Source organism: Trachurus japonicus, chromosome 4, assembly GCF_045865225.1.
Source record: "Trachurus japonicus isolate A0001 chromosome 4, Traja_1.0".
NCBI classification, from domain to species: Eukaryota; Metazoa; Chordata; class Actinopteri; order Carangiformes; family Carangidae; genus Trachurus; species Trachurus japonicus.
In genome coordinates, this window is record NC_140910.1 from 19,033,971 (window position 1) to 19,051,615 (window position 17,645).

At 39.6% G+C, this 17,645-nt stretch overlaps 2 protein-coding genes across 3 annotated transcripts in view; one reads left to right on the plus strand and one right to left on the minus strand.

Annotated features, from left to right (window-relative positions):
• The first annotated feature begins 996 nt into the window (after nucleotides 1-996).
• The window catches only part of psmd1 (proteasome 26S subunit, non-ATPase 1), a 42,476-nt gene continuing 25,827 nt past the window's right edge, over nucleotides 997-17,645 (plus strand). Inside the window, exons 1-16 of the mRNA XM_085774540.1 lie at nucleotides 997-1,160; nucleotides 2,446-2,489; nucleotides 3,130-3,203; nucleotides 3,401-3,570; nucleotides 3,839-4,047; nucleotides 4,270-4,413; nucleotides 5,037-5,263; nucleotides 5,665-5,725; nucleotides 5,849-5,977; nucleotides 6,125-6,213; nucleotides 6,325-6,403; nucleotides 6,496-6,669; nucleotides 6,853-6,964; nucleotides 7,293-7,489; nucleotides 7,887-7,982; nucleotides 8,614-8,678. Coding sequence (XP_085630666.1) covers nucleotides 1,145-1,160; nucleotides 2,446-2,489; nucleotides 3,130-3,203; nucleotides 3,401-3,570; nucleotides 3,839-4,047; nucleotides 4,270-4,413; nucleotides 5,037-5,263; nucleotides 5,665-5,725; nucleotides 5,849-5,977; nucleotides 6,125-6,213; nucleotides 6,325-6,403; nucleotides 6,496-6,669; nucleotides 6,853-6,964; nucleotides 7,293-7,489; nucleotides 7,887-7,982; nucleotides 8,614-8,678 — 1,886 coding nt within the window. The 5' untranslated portion in view covers nucleotides 997-1,144. The remainder of the gene's footprint in view (nucleotides 1,161-2,445; nucleotides 2,490-3,129; nucleotides 3,204-3,400; nucleotides 3,571-3,838; nucleotides 4,048-4,269; nucleotides 4,414-5,036; nucleotides 5,264-5,664; nucleotides 5,726-5,848; nucleotides 5,978-6,124; nucleotides 6,214-6,324; nucleotides 6,404-6,495; nucleotides 6,670-6,852; nucleotides 6,965-7,292; nucleotides 7,490-7,886; nucleotides 7,983-8,613; nucleotides 8,679-17,645) is intronic.
• htr2b (5-hydroxytryptamine (serotonin) receptor 2B, G protein-coupled) lies at nucleotides 10,710-17,608 on the minus strand. Of its 2 annotated transcripts, none has more exons than XM_085774542.1 (4): nucleotides 17,078-17,608; nucleotides 15,978-16,581; nucleotides 12,648-12,848; nucleotides 10,710-11,867 (listed from the first exon to the last, which is right to left on the minus strand). In XM_085774542.1, the coding sequence occupies exons 2-4, from the start codon at nucleotides 16,225-16,227 to the stop codon at nucleotides 10,909-10,911; spliced, it is 1,410 nt and encodes a 469-aa protein (XP_085630668.1). In that variant the 5' UTR covers nucleotides 16,228-16,581; nucleotides 17,078-17,608; the 3' UTR covers nucleotides 10,710-10,908. The 2 variants fall into 2 exon arrangements, with proteins under 2 accessions (XP_085630668.1, XP_085630669.1); XM_085774543.1 differs by having other exon boundaries at nucleotides 11,619-11,867; nucleotides 12,667-12,848; nucleotides 17,078-17,521.

The following is a 17,645-nucleotide window of genomic DNA, read 5'->3' on the forward strand; positions in this document are numbered from 1 at the left end:
ACTAAAAATCAAAGATGATATGAAACATCTTTTAGCCAACGTTGGACTGACATTACATTTGCCAACATGACAACCTCATTAGTTCATTACTTCATACCATAAAAACAGCCGAGTACCATGCTGCAATATGAACTGCAAAACTAGTTGGAAAGTGAATTGTGTATATACATTGATTAACCTTAACCCCCCCCCCCCTTTTTTTAAAAACATTTTATTCACAAGTCTTCATTGGTCAATTCAAAAGAAGCACACAGAAGTGAAATGCAGTTTTAATATCAATAACCATAAATAAATAAACAAATCTACATATACTGACAACTACAAAACAAACCCACAAGCAATAGCTATTAAATGCTAAATGGGATGGTCATAAAGTAATCTCAGACTGAATTTTATAATTCATCATATATTCTTATATTTGTAATCAGATATATGTGTCTCTTACTCTCTTTTTTGTGATGGAGCCAGTCGATTCATTAATGTATAGCCTATGTATATGAGTATATGAGTAGATCCAAGAGTCGAGTATCATAGACTGTAAAAAAAGAAAAGAAATAGGTATCACCATAGACATATAACCAAAGATATTCAGACGGTTTATAAAAATAAAAAAATACGTTTATAAACCGTCTTTGATATAACCCTAATATATAACGTATTTGATATAACCCTCCCTCTATATGTCTGGGTATCACACCTATGGTATCACACTATGGTATCGCAGCATGGTTATGTGGTCCCTAGAGAAGCCGGTCCATAAATACGGTATATTACAATATTACCATAATGTCGCCCAAATGCTATGAAGAACGGTCAGAAAATATTTTTACTTTGTCAAACAAACACAGGTTTGTCGAATGGACGTAGATTAATCAGATAAAAATAATGGTTTGTTGTGTTTTTTTGTTTTTGTTTTGTTTTTTTTAGTCAGGCGCTAATGAGGCCACCCAGCCCAGAGGTCCTTTAGAGGGGGGGCTCAGGCTCAGCGGCGCTGTTGGACAAAAAGAAGTTAGCAACCGCTGCATCTGATTTTCTGTTTACTACAACTGCTGTGTCTTCTCTGTCAAACACCCCCCAAAATATCGCACGGAATCCCACCGTCGGACCAGGATTTTGGGGCTGAGGAGGGAATAAAGAGCCAGTCATGATAACATCCGCCGGTAAGTCTGGAAAAGTGTTTTTTTTATTGTGGTAGCCGTGACTTAAGCTAGCTGCCATTGATTTAGCTGAGTCACACGGCTAATGTAGCAAAAGGCGGCCGGTGACAGGTTATAAATCCACCGAAATATTTCTTATTATGGGGGAAAAAAACAAACTATTTGAAGTGTTTCATTGTTGTAAGGAAGAAACTGTTTTAACCACGTTAATTTTTGTTCTATTGCTGGAATTTAAAATAAGATGTAAGTTAGAAACAATAATGCTAACAAACTGTCTTGTTCAGGAGCTTTGCTGCTGGTCATGTTTTGTGTTCAAGCTCGTTTACTAAAACAGGTGGTGTAATGTCTTCTGTCCTTTTATCATTTATTTATTTGATGCATACAACTCTGTCGTTTGTCAAAACACGGTCAGATGTGATCATTCCTGCTGCTTTATTTGCTACGATACAATAATCTGAATTTCTAATCAGAGTTGTGTCATTAAATCTAGCTGGTGTTCCCTTATTTTTTTAATATCACACTTTCGAGTAATCAAATGAGCCCCTGGCCAAAACACAAGTTGCTCCACTTTCATTTAATTAGTGTTGAGACTATACATTAATTAAACACTTGGCTAAAAACCTGAAAATGGATCTGTATTTAACCTAATTTAATGTTTTATTGTTTTTATAGTTAAATTTATCTATTTTTTTTTCTTTTTAAAGCTACACAATGCATGTTATTAAAGTTCTGTTGTTGATACCATATCGCACTATGGTGCTTTAGTGGCACAACCTGATTTGGCCTAAGGGTCACCTACAGAAGTGTTACAAAACACATTTGCTGACAACTAAATACCGGTAATAGACACCGTTATTTATTGAAGTCTTTAGGCCAGTTGAGATGAATGTGACACAACCTAACTGATGGTCATCATGGGTCATTTGGACTGTGTTAGTGACATGCACAGGAGGAGGGTCAACAGCAAACTGTACAGCTCATTTTGCTTGCTGGACAAGGCCATGATATGATGCTTGGCAGTTAGATTAACCTATTAGTCTGTGTGAATCTAACCAAGATGACACAAGCATCTATTGAGGCTAATGGGGTTAATGAGGAAACAATTATGGATAGATTATGTATTTTTGTGACAGTATAAAAAAGCTCTCCACCCTTTATTTTTTTATGTTATTCTTACTGTATGTCCTGTAAAAATGTTTGATCTTCAAAATCTATACTGATGAAAAAGTAATTCCATGAACTTCTTGAGTCGATCAACCACTTAATCAATTTGTTTTTCTTCTTTTAGCCGGAATTATTTCACTCCTTGACGAGGAGGAGCCTCAGCTCAAGGTAAGAACAGCTCACTGAGAGATGGACCAGCTGCCCAAAGGTGGCAAGCCCACATGTTGCAACACTATTCAAAAGCACACAGCAGTGCACTGGCTCCTTGTGAACTAATGGGGAGCTTTGCATGCATGCATCCTCTATACCAGGGGTGTCAAACTCGTAGCACACATTGATTTCAAGTGGGCCGGACCAGTAAAATAATAGCTTGATAGTATATAAATAAAAGGAACTTTGAATTTTTCACTTTGTTTAAATACATTATTAAGATGTTTACCGTTAATGAACTATCCTTTTACAAAACATTTATGAACAACCTGAAATTCCTTGATAAAGATATGTGCAATTTCAAATTTTCTCACTTGACAAATTCATCCTGAGGGCCGCATGTTTGACACCCCTGCTCTATACAGAAAAGAAGACTCATAAATTATATTAATCTGTCTGTTCTCCATGTGCATTCTTGGGTTAATCATCCAATGTACGATGGACTAAGACTTATAGCCTATAATACAAGCTCAGTTTGAAATACAAGTTCACATCAACTTACTTCATTGACAGATGATTTTGAGTTAACTAATCTAGATATTAATTAATGAGCAGATATGTGGGAAACGATGTGAATACATTTTTGTTTCATTTGCAGGAGTTTGCTCTGCACAAGCTAGATGCCATTGTGAATGACTTCTGGGCTGAGATTTCAGGATCAGTCGATAAAATGTAAGTACAACTACCGTGAGCATAATGTATAACTGGCTTCAGACTGTTGCATCTGGCTACAACTGTCTTGATTTCTGTTTGCAGTAAGGAAAAAGAACCACCTAAAGAAATGTACACTGTTTATGTAAATTCAATAGTAATACCAAAATATATCTCGTTCATGTTTCATTCTTATGCAACCATTTGTTTACTCACAGTGAGGTCTTGTATGAGGATGAAACATTTCGGAGCAGAGCATTTGCTGCCCTGGTGGCCTCAAAGGTTTTCTATCACCTTGGAGCCTTTGAGGAATCTCTGAACTACGCTCTGGGAGCTGGAGATCTCTTCAATGTCACAGATGACTCTGAGTATGTGGAAACCATCATTGGTGAGTAATGAATCGAAGACACTAAACCTCACTTATCAAACTTACCTGCCTTTTTTTTATGATCCTGTGACATTTCTGTTGTTTGGACACTTAAAATAAATAAATAAAAAGGTGGAAAAACCATCACCAAATCATCAGTTTACAAAACTGGCAGGGCCTTTGGTAGAGAGAAGTCCTAAATCACATAAAGAGTAAGACTTGAACTACTTTGCTGCATCCAGGATTGAAGTGGAGAGTCTCTTTTCACCCACTCTTTCTTGTCTCGTAGCCAAATGCATCGACCACTACACCAAGCTGCGAGTGGAGAATGCTGAGCTGCCAGAGGATGAGGAGAAGAAAAGCATTGACCCTCGCCTCGAGGGCATCGTCAACAAGATGTTCCTGCGTTGCCTTGACGACCACAAGTACAAGCAGGCCATTGGCATTGCCCTGGAGACCAGACGCCTTGACATGTTTGAGAAGACCATCTTAGAATCGGTCAGCAGCTATTATTACTCACAGCCGAGTCTGACATTAGTTTGGAAACTTGAATGCTGAACATAATAGTCCTAAGTCTGGAGAGTCCAGGATACTTTGCATGATAATGCTCACTTGAATCGGTTTAAGCCAATACTATAAATTACTCTGAATTGGGCTTAGATGACTCCCTCCATTTTATGATAACATGTTGGTAACTTTTCTCTTCATCCTCTCATGCAGAACGATGTGAGCGGCCTCCTTGCCTACAGCCTGAAGGTCTGCATGTCCCTGATGCAGAACAAGAAGTTCCGTAATGAGGTGTTGCGGGTGCTGGTCAAGCTCTACATGAACCTGGAGAAGCCTGATTTCATCAATGTCTGCCAGGTAAACAAATATTCAAAAGGAAAAATAAAATTCTGAAATGTATTATGTAATTTTATTTGGTGCTTTTTCAACTAGTCATTGGTTGTCAGGGAATTTTAACATGTACTTTTCCTTTATACTTTTTAACTTACTGAATTTTTTGATTCCTTGTGCTTTGTTACTAAGTTAGTTTTATGATAACAACCGTTTCTGTTGTTAGCCAACGCTGCAGTATCCCAAGTCATACCAAGAGCTATGTAATTCATGCATTATTTAGCAGTAGGCTTATCACGACACCAGAATTACAGTAATCGAGACCATTGACAATGAATTTCCACAATTTTCAAATCACTCATTCGATACCACGATGAAAATAAAAAAACAGAACCCATGCACTTCTAAATTCACTACTTTATTAAAAACTGTTTTACAAAATTTTAAGTGTTTTTCCAGTATGTAAGCCTTGTGCTTCAACAACTTCTCAAATTGCACAGAATTTTAATTGCAGGCAGCAACAAAAACGGAAAGTAATGTATTCATTACTTGTACCCTTCAAGTAGTTAAACAAGAGAACAGCTGTTGTCATTAAATAACTTGTGACCCTAAAATCCATCTCTGATCTTTTTCTCTCCCCACCTCTGCAGTGCCTGATATTCCTGGATGACCCACAGGCTGTGAGTGACATCCTAGAGAAACTAGTGAAGGAGGACAACCTGCTGATGGCCTATCAGATCTGCTTTGACCTGTATGAGAGCGCCAGCCAGCAGTTCCTCTCCTCTGTCATCCAGAACCTGCGGACTGTTGGAACGCCTATTCCCGCAGTTCCTGGCTCTACAAACACAGGAACTGTGCCCACGCCTGACAAAGACAGGTGGGCTAAGGACAATAACAAGAACACTCGAGTATCTTGGTTAAGACACTGTGTCTGTGGTTTCTGTCAAAAGGGCTTAGGGCTTTTTCATCACTAATGGTTCTGTTTAGACTTTCTGTGAGTCTGTAAACCTTCTTGATGTGGCTATAATTAGTAATTATTAGGAAGCAGACTGCATTGGGCACTACACAGAACATGTACACAGGTTCATATAATCAGGGTTGGACTTTTTAGCTCGATGTGATTTATTCTTTAGGTCAATATCTGTTTTTATGGCACAGAATTATGCTTATGAGTATACAGGAACTGATGTACTAACTCCACTGAGGCTTGTTTTAGGCATTAACTTTGTTTCTTGTAATGACTGTAACACATTAAGTTGTTTTTTGTGTGTGTTGCAGTGATGCAATGGAGACAGATGACAAGGCTGGTAGTTCACCTGCTGGGAAGCCAGCAGAGACGGTAAGATCTTCAAATTATTTGGTACTGCAGGATTTTGTGATATTAGGTGCCAGTTGTCATTTGTCTTTAGGAGAGCTTTGATTTTTTACCATGTTGCTATTTTGCTTTTTTGTGTTTTTGTAGAAAGATGAGCCCAAAGACCAGAATGCCAAGATGATCAAAATCCTTAGTGGGGAGATGGCCATCGAGCTGCACCTGCAGTTCTTAATCCGAAATAACAACACAGACCTAATGATCCTCAAAAACACAAAGGTAAAGTAGGCTTGCAACAAGATGAGCGGTTTGGAGAACATAATTGATGGTAAACTATTCATGAAGATGCAAAACTAATGTTTGCCTTGTCACTGAATGTGTTGTTGCCTTGTCCACTAACCCTTTTTTTCTTCTTCTTAATTTCAGGATGCAGTTCGAAATTCGGTTTGTCACACGGCCACAGTAATAGCCAACTCTTTCATGCACACGGGAACCACAAGTGACCAGTTCCTGAGGTAACGTGTGTTGTTGTGTCAGAAAACAACAACCTATTTCCTATATTTCATGGAGAGATTTGGAGACATACACACCCTAAATGACAAGTTTTTTTGTTTGAACTTCCACAGAGAAAACTTAGAATGGCTTGCAAGAGCCACCAACTGGGCAAAATTCACAGCCACAGCAAGTCTGGGTGTCATCCACAAGGTAACTGTGATGATAATATAATGAAAAATCACAAAAAAACCAAAGTTTATTCCATTTTGCCTATTTAAATTTGAACATGCTCTGTTTCAAAGGGCCATGAGAAAGAGGCGCTCCAGTTGATGGCCACCTACTTGCCCAAAGACACCTCCCCTGGCTCGGCGTACCAGGAGGGAGGAGGCCTGTACGCTCTGGGACTCATTCATGCCAACCACGGTGGCGACATTATTGACTACCTGCTCAGTCAGCTCAAGAACGCCAGCAATGACGTGAGTAATTTTGATGTTTAGTGCAAATGCTGATTTAGTGTCCAATACACAACTGAATCGGAATCACAAAATGATTCGCTGAGCCCCACAGCGTCTGACAAGTCGCCGTGTCATTTGGTTTGTTTTATGTTTTGTGTTCCATCTCACATGGTGAGACATGGTCTGCTTTCTTCTGTTCCACAGATCGTCCGTCACGGTGGGGCCCTTGGCCTTGGCTTGGCTGCACTGGGCACAGCCAGACAGGATGTTTATGACCTTCTTAAGTCCAACCTGTATCAGGATGATGCTGTTACTGGTACGTAGGCCATAGACAAAATCTCATTTAATTGACCAACCAGTAACCAGTAATTTGCTCACTATAAACCTGTAAAAAAAAAAAAAATCTATTATTAGTATCTTTACTTCCTGCTTGTCTTTATCTGATTCTTCAGAACTGAATGATAAAATGAGTCGGTAGTAAAAATTAAAGGAGGTGTGGTCAAACAGACAAAAACAAAGAGCAACAGACAGTTGTTTCCTGTGTGCTGTGGCTTGCGCTTTGGCCACATGTCTCCAGTTTTGCTGTGTATACTTGTAAATGTCTGTTGATTGAACAGTTCTCACGATATCATGTAACCTCCCAGGTGAAGCTGCAGGCCTGGCCCTGGGTCTGGTCATGCTGGGCTCTAAGTCTGCCCAGGCCATTGAGGACATGGTGGGCTATGCTCAGGAGACACAGCACGAGAAAATCTTGCGCGGCCTGGCCGTAGGAATTGCCCTGGTCATGTATGGACGTATGGAGGAGGCTGATGCCCTCATTGAAAGCCTTTGCAGAGACAAGGTAAGGCTGAAATGCACTCATGTACACCATAATGTAAGAGTTGCATAGTTTTCCAACAACAGTGTAGATTGTATTTGACTGCTTTTACAGCTCTGGAGCAAATAAGTAACTCAATACATATTGATGGCTGAATGAATTTAAAAAGAAAATGAAGGCAGGAGGGTATTGTAAAATCTTGTTGTCATGACGCTCCATAACTTTGCAGAGACGAGTCCTGCACGTACTCATACAACCCCAGGTTGTGTTTGTGTATTTCATGTCATAGGGGAGTCTCTTCCTCTGTACTCTGTGCCAAAAACCTTCCTATAAGAGCTGAATATGGGAAATGACTCATTATGTTTATTTGAATTGTACATCACAAAGACTCAAAGCTCTGCTTCCTTTCACTGTATGATAGGACCCCATCCTGCGGCGCTCTGGTATGTACACTGTGGGCATGGCCTATTGCGGCTCCGGGAACAACAAGGCCATTCGACGCCTGCTACATGTCGCGGTGAGTGTTTCACTGAGCGGGAGACAGGTTTATCATGTTGGCAGTGAAGCATATGCCAAGGGCCATGAGGGCTGTGTTATTGTAGCTGGCATCATAATTCATCTTACTTTATGTTTATTGAATACAATTGATGCTATCTTCAATTAGTAGGAAAATATTTGATTATCCTTGAATAATAAGACACCATTTGTCTTAAACAGAGTACAACAGTGTCTCTAATGACTGTTTGAGACTGGAAATTCTGAATCCAATAAGTTAATTTCTTTTTTTTTTTTACTTAAACCAATGCAAATTGATAGAACCACCAGAAATGAGTGATTACATTTTCAACTGGTTTCCACATGGCAGTTAAAAAAAAAAAGAAAAGATAATGCAATTTTAGGATTTATGTAATGTGCTTTCAGTGGCTGCGTTGCATGCATTACATTCTTCAGAGGTGTGAACAGTTCAATGTGTCGTCCTGTAGGTGGTGCCTTTACACAAGCTAAAGCTATTAGACGGTCCACTAGTCGTACATTAGCCTCATACTTTGGCCATGAGCAGCTTTATTGTGAAGGTTACTTGCAGGATTTCATGATTGTTGGTATCGGCTTCGGTTATTTTACTACTTTGCCTTTTGCTCTTTATCAAGGTGAGTGATGTGAATGATGACGTCAGACGAGCTGCTGTTGAGTCCATCGGTTTCATCCTGTTCAGGTAAGACTCAGTCTAATTAACTTGACCTGTGAATCCTGCTCATTTTCTTTGCATCCACCAGAGGCCTCTCTTTTTGAAACCACTAGTTCTTTTCCCAAAAGTGTAGCTGCCTGTACACTCTCACACAAAACTAAACGCTGATAGATCTGTGTAGTTTCACCTGCTCACTTTGTGAAATATTTAAAGCATGGAAAATTCATGTTCAAGATAATTATTTATCGCCAGCGATGGAGCCCTGTAATTTAAGATCTTCTTTTGAAAAAGACTCCATTGTAAAATACTTAGTGTAATCACCTAGGTCGTTCAGTGTCTTTAGCATGCATATGTCACTGTAATACTTGTTTACTGCTTTTCATACAAAACAGCTTAAACAAAGTCATTAAGAGCAACTAAAAATACTGATTTCTGTTCTGCGGAATAGGCACAGCACTGCTCGTTCAGGAGCCTTTTCTATTTTATTTTTTAAAATGAACCATTTGTTTGTTCAATATTCTTGTTTCTGTAGGCCAGGATCAGCGTTTCTTTTTTTTTTTAGATTTTAGAGATCCATATGGAAATGAACATGTTTCTTTGGGGCAATAGGAGGATTTAGGTACACAGTTGTCTAGGATGACTTCAATAACTGCAATAACTTCCTGGTCCTTGTGGAAGGTATTCCTCTGTCAGCAGAGGCTGAACGTTCTTGTCATTGTCAGTCACACATTTTCTTCCCTGACTATTTATAGGGATTTAGCCATCAGAGACTAGAGTAGTGTTAAACAGAGAGCCCAGCCAATGCACAAATATCTTGGTGTACATTTTTAAGCCCAAAAAAGGCTATGTGATATTCCATGATCAATTGGCCGCTAGATAAACCTTGTGTAAATCTTCGCAGTGTTTAGAAAGACTTCTGAACCAGAACAATTCAGTTGGCCTCCTCTCCTCCAGCTTCCCACCCTAATGGCTCAAGGATAACTGCTGCTGCTCTCTAAACCTGCGTAGAAGCAGCATACACCCGCCCAAGATGTCTTATATTTCTGCTTTTCTGACGAATTCAACATAAAACCTGTTTAGCAATGAGGCAGGTTTCATTCTCCAAACATGCATACCAGAGCAAGGAGTTCTATCTAAATCACATAGTTCTTCCCTCCTTCCTTCTTCCTTATTTCCTTATAGTTCAAATTTCATTTGCAAGGTTGAATTTTGGCTTTGTTTGTAGGTCTGTAGTACAGTAGATAAGCCCCGTGAGTCACTTTTAAGTGAAGGTATTTTTATATCATCTAAGGCAGTATGGTTGCCCCCCCCCCATTGGGCTTTGGTCAGTGTGGTTTAGTATTTGTACTTGATTTGAAATAGTATGGTACAGATCTCAACAGTGAAAGAACAATTATTCCAATATGATTCTGTTTTCTTTCATTTTAGCAACACAGAAAATATTTTATTGAACATGTTTCAGTTTCTATTTATTCTGGATTTTGTTCATACTTATATACATCTTTAACATGGACACCTTTTAACATGTCAAAACATCAGGCTGCTTCAATACTCATACAAGAGCGCTTCCCAAAGTTCCAGCAAATAAAACAAGTATCATATCAAGAGTGCAATGCATTTTGTTAATGCATGTGTCTGTTGCAAAAGAGATTTGAAAAGTAGTTGTGGCCATTTTTGAAGTATAAGCAATGTAGACTGCAATGGTTTACGGCATATTTAGATAGCCCAAGTTGAAAGGTTCAGCATAGGAAAGGAATATATTGTATACTGTATTCATAGAGTTTACAGGCGGTCATAAAGTCTTCATTCCTCACATTTGGTCTGGTGGCCTGAATGCAGTTGAAATTTGACCTTTCATAGAGTCTTCAAACTCTTTTTGTGTCTATGAACGGTCTTGCTTTTTCAGCAGACTGTTGAACACTCACTGAGTGGTATTTTGACCACATAGTACGTTCATAAATATAATGAACCGGTTTTAAACATTGAAATAAAAATACCATTTTGTGTGTTTTTCCGAAATGACACACTTAGAAATATTGCCTTGCCCTGCTATGTCATGAAAAACATTGCTGATGCAACATCAGGTTAGATTTGACTTACGTTTTGGCATTGAAAGAGTTACAACAGCAGCTTCCGTGCATTGTGAATTTTGACGGTAGAGCTAACATTTGTCTTCAAAGAGATATAAAATTTGCACCATGAACTTCATCCACTTCAAGTTCGCCCTTTTAAATTGGAGAATTTTCTTCAAGTAGCTCTATACACAGCTTACATGTTCCTCCTGCTTACCATCTTCATTTTCAGTAAGAAGGATTGTGTCTAACACAACGCCACCGGATGACTGTCCTGGTGTTTGCCTGCTCCTTAGTGGACTTTGGTAGCTCACTGCTCCAATGCCATTCTTCATTCCCCGTTTCATGAACAGTTTTGAGTTTTCTGCCATGGAAGACCTGAATGAAATCCGGGTAAATGTCCGGTCTGCATTTGAGGCCCTTAGTTGCTTTCCTGGCCTTTGACTTGCAGGGTTTTTGTAATTGCATGTAATGTAACGCGTGAACGCCTGTCTGAAGGTTTTGTTGAACAGGGTGTAGACCAAAGGGTTGATACCGGATGATACATAACCAACCCAAACAAAAATCTCCATGAGGCGTGCAATTACATTAACATCACAGCTGGTGCACAGCACAGAAGTGATATTAGTAATGAAGAAAGGACACCACATTACTACAAAAAGAAGGAAGACAATGCCGAGCACCTTTGAGGCACGCTGCTCATTGCTCAGAGTCTGCATTGACTTCTTGCCCATCGTTGACATTCTGCGAAAGGACATTTCATCTCTTGTAGGAGAGTTCATTGTTCCTGTGTTTGATTTTTCTGGTATCCTGGGAAGTCTGCTGTCTAGCATGTTCTGTTGCTCTGCTTGAGGCGACGTCCCACCATGTTCCCTTTGAAAAACTGTGGAGACTGTCGGGTAGCTAAAGCGCTGAGATACCCTTGACCTGAGTAAATAAACCTTTTTGCGCAACACTTGGACAGTGAGCAGGTAGATGACCATCATGATTGTCAAAGGGATGAAGAATGCCGCCAAGGAGCCAAACATGATAAACTCCCGGAAGGTGTCGGTTTTCAGCAGGCAGGTGTGGTTACTGTTGAAGGTGACATTATTGGTAAGATGGTAGTCCTTAAGTCCCTTTATTGGAATTGGGATTGCGATACCTAGAAAATGACAATAACAGTTAATGAGTGGCAATGTTAATACTTTATATTTATACTATATATAGTTGAAAAAAGATTCACGTTTTTAATGAAAAAGTAGTGTAAAGAATACCAAAGAAACATCTGTTTTGTTTTTTTAAATCAAGGAGAGTGGTCATCCATGGCTTGCCATGATGCCTCTTGAACACACAACAGTACACAGACGGGGTAAAAGCTCTTCTGCTGTCAGCAGTGTTAAGTGCTGCTCCCTTCATTCCATCTGATCTTCTGGTTTTACTCATGAAATGAAACTCAAATGAAATCAAACCCGACAGCCAAACAGTCTGGGCTTTTTGTGATCTTAGAACCGAGCAGTAAATGCTTTGGTGAAATGGTCCATATTTATATTCTGTAGTTTCTTGTGGGAAAGCTAAAATGATTAATGATTAGTGGGTCTTGAATAATGGACCTCAATATTCAGATGGGGTCTATGCAGAAAAAAGGCACAGTTTGATCCAGGCAGGAAATCCAATCCTTTAAAGGCTTTGTATCGTTATCAGTAACTTCTCCAAGGTCCACCGTAACCGAGTCCCCTACTATAGCTTACAGGTTGCTTTTTATATAGCATCTCTTTTTATTACATCTAGGAAATATTTCTGAGTCTATAAACAATGTCTGTCCATTGATATTATGTCAAGAAATCAGACTCTTCCTGTGAAATAGTTTTATCAAAATAAGGACTACCCCAGAGGCCTGTAAAACGTGTTTTGTGAAAAGTTAAATGTGAGTTATTGAGCTTACAAATGGATATGAGCCACACCAGTGCAATCTTCACCATCGCTTTGGCTCTGGATTTGTACTGGCTGTGTTGAATCGGTTTCTTGATGGCAATGTAGCGATCCAGTGAAATGGCGCATAGGTGCATGATGGACGCGGTAGAAAACAGCACATCGAGGAAGAGCCATATGGGGCAGAGGAAATCCGGAAGAGGCCAGTCAGAGTCTAAAGGGAAGATGAGAAAGAAATTATTCTAGTAAGATAGTGATCTCTGTTTTTCGCAAGTTTGTTTCATGCCATTGCACCAGTGACAGTCAGTGCCAGTTATGTATTTGGGTTGTCCGCATGTTTGTCTACGTCATTATTGTGAGCATGTTATCTCTAAAATGCCTTGTAACAGACAGTCACCTTGACTCAAAGATGACCTGATTCGATAATAGTGAGTTTAAGGTTCAAGGTCATGATGGCATCACAAGATGTTTTTTTTTGCCATAAATTACAAATTTCAAGCACAAGCCATGACATATATTACAACTAATGTCTTTATAGGATGAAATTACAACTTTTTAAAGGTATTGGTAAATTGTCAAAGTTCAGCTTTACATTGACATCATAAAGTTGCGTCTGGCCATTTTTCAACACTTAAACTGCGGAACAGAAATGGAGATTGCGACCATATATCCTGCAACTGGGCTGTTTGGTGGAGGCATATTGTAGACGTATACATATTGTCTAATTGTCTACTTTTTCTATGTCATTTATGCATCTTTGGTGCTGTCTCTACATTTACTAAATGATATGATATATAACTAAAATGAGTTATCCCTCTTGAATCCAGAAAGAACTTGAGTTTTGCACACTGCTGGTTATGGGAGATGTACCACAATGGCAAGCGATTAGAAGTAACACTCATGCAAAAGATTGGTGTTTGTTTATCTCTGGGAGGAATGACTTTACTGGAAAAAGGAGGGTTCACTGACTGTTTATGGAGCTACAAGCTCTTTCTGTAGATGTGCTGGAGACTATGCTCAACAGTAGTGTTTATTTTCTGTTCCAGGCATAAAATTGGCAAGTAATTGTTCTGGCGTTTGTCCCGTCACCCATTAACATTGCAAAAGATTGTTGTTGGAATTATTCCTTTACATAATTTTCTTTTGTTATGCCACCCTCCCCTTCTTTTCCTTCTACCACTTTCTTGTCGCATTTGGGGGAAATTTTGAGTCATAGTTTTGATTAGTTTTCATCTGGTTGGCCTCTTCATTGACAAATACCTCGCTCGCTCTCGGAGCAGACCCACTGTATCTCTTTTTTTTGTTAAGACCTCACCTCAGCCCCATATCTATTCAATAAACACAGTATGCAGGGTCCAAAAGGCTTTTGAAAGGGACATGTTTTTAATGTGTTTATTTATCTATTTAACATGTACATTTTTATCTCATCTGCGTTGGAGCAAGTGTGTTTGTATTAGTTTTCATGGTATTGTGTTGCAATCAGAGTCACATTAATTATATTATAGCACAGGCCATTTCAAGGGAATAAGCTTAGTTTTATCAGCAAACAAGTATCTATTCTACGCTGTTATTTTTTCTTTTTTGCGTCTAATCAACTCAGTCACTCAAAATGATACAGAGCACTGCGCAGTACAAAAATCCTCTGACCCACAGCTCTTAAAATAAAAGTTAAACAATTAGAGAGGGAGATTTGTCTTCTGAAAAGAATATCTTGATACTTTGTTGTTTTACAACATTTAACACCGCTCACATTCAGGCTTAAACATCAGGTTTTTCGATATGCATTAAATGCAGCTGTGGAACAGATGTGGAAAATGCTTGGCAGTGCTTACAGGTGTGTAATTGTGATCACATTCTTATCTTGGCTTTTCAAATTTAAAATGAAGCATTTTCTTTGAGGCTTTGTGGCCTTGTAATGACCTTGATCTGTTATCTGAAGTTGTTTTCTGTGATTTCGGGAAATGGGGGCCTTAAAGAATGATGCTCTGCTGGTTAACCGTAGACGGTTATACCCGGTCCTGCACTGCACGACTGAGTGCTCCTCATGAGAAACTGATCCTCTGTCTGGCAGTTTGAATGTCCATACTGTTGATGGCCCTGCTATGCTTCACACCAGCCTTTCACACAAACAGTGTTTGTGCATGTTTATGTCCCCACGACCTCTCCTTTCTCACCTCAGTGCTGTGAGCTTCATCTCCCTAAAAAGGAGAGTAATGACAGCTGTTTGAGTCCGAAAAATATTTGCTAAGGGAAGAGTTTTTTTTTCCCCTCAAATGCAACATTTTAGTGGATATAATTATTGGTGTGATAGAACCAGTCTATGAATAATTATATTAGTTCCTTTCCATTGTGTGTGTGTGTGTGTACATAGACACATTCAGGTAAGAAAATACAATCACTTTCAAACCTTTAAGTTTTTAACAAATTTGAATGACCCCTCTATCAATCCAAAGAAATGAGACTGCTCTATTTTAAATGGTCTTCCATGTACCTTTAATGAAGCTCAACCTTTTTCAGTCACAGAAAAAGGGCAGGCATACAGTATATATACTTTTACACCTCATTGTGTTTATTCCCAGTGTAAGGATCAGGGCCTCCTCCAAATATCAGAATTATTGTGCCCTCTGCATTAAGATGCACAGTTTGACTCGTGCAGCAGGCCTTCCAGTAAAACATAGCAGGTCTTGTGGAGAACCAATAGTTCAGTGACCAATAGTTCAATGTAAGCTGTACAACTGCTACCATAGCACTGCCAGAGGAAGTAGTGTGTTTATTGCCTACTATCTCTTGTTATATTTCATCAAGAGTAATTTGTTTACAGAGAGTTGCGATTATATCTAGTGTTCCTCGCAAACTATTTTTATCCCGTTTCACTACCCATAAGCATGCTGTCTTGTTTTCTTGGTAGATTACCAAGGCTAATAAAAGTTGCATACAATTTTCCAATGATACGGAAAATTGTAAAATTACTGCCACTGCTTATGTCTACAACAAACACACTCACTCACTGTAAAACATGCTTGCCTTGCACAGTGGTAAGTAGTGGTTTTCGAAGTTTTATAGGTTTTTAATATATTTTTATTTTTTGATTGTCTTTTTAATTTAATTCTCTAGTTCAAAACTACTAAACCCACACAGATTAAGAACAGTTCAAACATAGCTAGGTGTTATGGTAATGCTCATCGTTTAGTTTAATATTTCATCAGAGTTGTGTAAAGGAACTGATCCTGGCATTGAACTTTCTCCCAGCACAGTCAAGGATTTATTGCTTTTGTAAAACACATGGTTGTTTTTAAAATGTATCACAAAAAAATTCAGGGTCCTCAAACAGTGGTAAACTTACTGTAGAGAATAGTGACGAGGGCAATAGGCATCACTAGTAGTCCCACCAGCAGATCAGCAACAGCAAGTGACATCAAAAAATAGTTGGTGGCATTCTGCAGCTTCCTTTCAAGGGACACGGCCAGAATGACCAGGATGTTACCTCCGATCGTGGGGATGATGACCATGACGATAAGCAGGGCGGCCCATTTCAGCTCAGCCCCGGTCTCTTCTCCGAGCCGTGAGCTGTTGGTCGTGACTGCCTGAGACATGCTGGTGCTGCAGAGGTTACAGCAGGCCTGAGCGTGGATCGGGGCTCTGGTGTTCCTGGTGTTGGACACTCGGTCAGCATGGTCACAGGGTCCCACGGACAAGGCCAGAGGGCAGGGCGGGACAGCTCAGTCAGGGCCAGTGGACAGGGTGCGTCATCCCTCGTTTTAATGTACAAACCGAATCGAATCCAATAGCGGATAATCGGTAGAGGGTCCACTGAGAACGGGTCCGTCCAACGCTGCTGAGGACTCAAGTGCTGGCAGTAATCCCAACACGATTAGTATTTCCACAGTGAAACGATAGCGGGGGTCCTCACTTTCCCAGGCATTTTTAACTCTGTCGTCCGGTGCATCCTTTGAACAGAACAAACAGGTCAGTTAAGGGAACAGTGATACCTTGTCGTCACCCATTGGCTTTAATTGGTCTGAATGTTGACATAATAATGAGATGTTTATGGTTACAAATGAAGAGGGTCTTTCCTATGTACTCATTATTACTGTTTCCACATTATGGCAAAGGAATTTACCAAGCTAGAAAATATAGGATACAGTAGCTTACATTGTTTTTCCATTTCGGCTGTTACTTAATAGTCAATATCAATCAAAAAACTAATTTGTCAAAGTTTTAATACAAGTATATATATATATTTTTTTTAACTTAAAGTCAGTTTTTAGATACAAAGTTCAAATCACAGTCTGAACATGTTCATTTGTAAAGACGATGCACACACCTTTTTTATTTGGAATGGGTTACATAATCTGGAATTACAGGCTCACACTGGAGCAATTGGAAAAATACGACGACGTGTCAACTACTATTAGTAATTGTGATTTTGCAGAAATGTCTTACCTGCTCCCGAAGGTAAAGTTTGTCGCTTTCTGACGTTTCAACTCTTGGAAGTGTTTTCCCCTGTAGCTACGTTTTTTCATAAACACTAAAGCAACATTTCATGCTGGAAGATGGTGCAGCCTAACCACCTAAAGCGTTTCAGTGTTTGCACACCACTTGCTTTACTATCTTTTTTAACATTCCTGATCTCATCCTTTATATTTCCACTCTTCTCCAAGAAAGAACGTGACAAAGAAAGCCCTCCCTCATCAGCGAAAACCTAAATCTGTCTCTGTCTGAAGCAGTCCATGATGTGGAATTTGTTTGGCTTCCACCAGCTGGAAGAACCCCCAGTCTTGTTTCGCATCACCTACCGCGATCACAGGTTTAAAACTTTCAGATGTTGTGGCTCGTCTGCCTTTCTCCTATTCCCACTCGCTGCCTCTTGTTCACAGCCTGTGATCAACTTGCGCTCTCTCTCTCTCTCGCTCGCGCTCTCTCTCTCTCCCCGTCTTGTTCGCTCTCTGGTTCTCCCCTCCCTCTTTCTCCGTCATGCCCGTGAGTCAGACTCTGTACAAAACAGATGAAT

Bases quoted from the DNA above. Each gene is read 5' to 3' on its own strand.
- htr2b (XM_085774542.1), bottom strand. From the start codon at position 16,227: ATGTCTCAGGCAGTCACGACCAACAGCTCACGGCTCGGAGAAGAGACC. The intron at 12,849-15,977 runs GTAAGTTTACCA...TCTTCCCTTTAG, and splicing joins CCTCGTCACTATTCTCTACA to ACTCTGACTGGCCTCTTCCG. The intron at 11,868-12,647 runs GTAAGCTCAATA...GTCATTTTCTAG, and splicing joins GGTGTGGCTCATATCCATTT to GTATCGCAATCCCAATTCCA.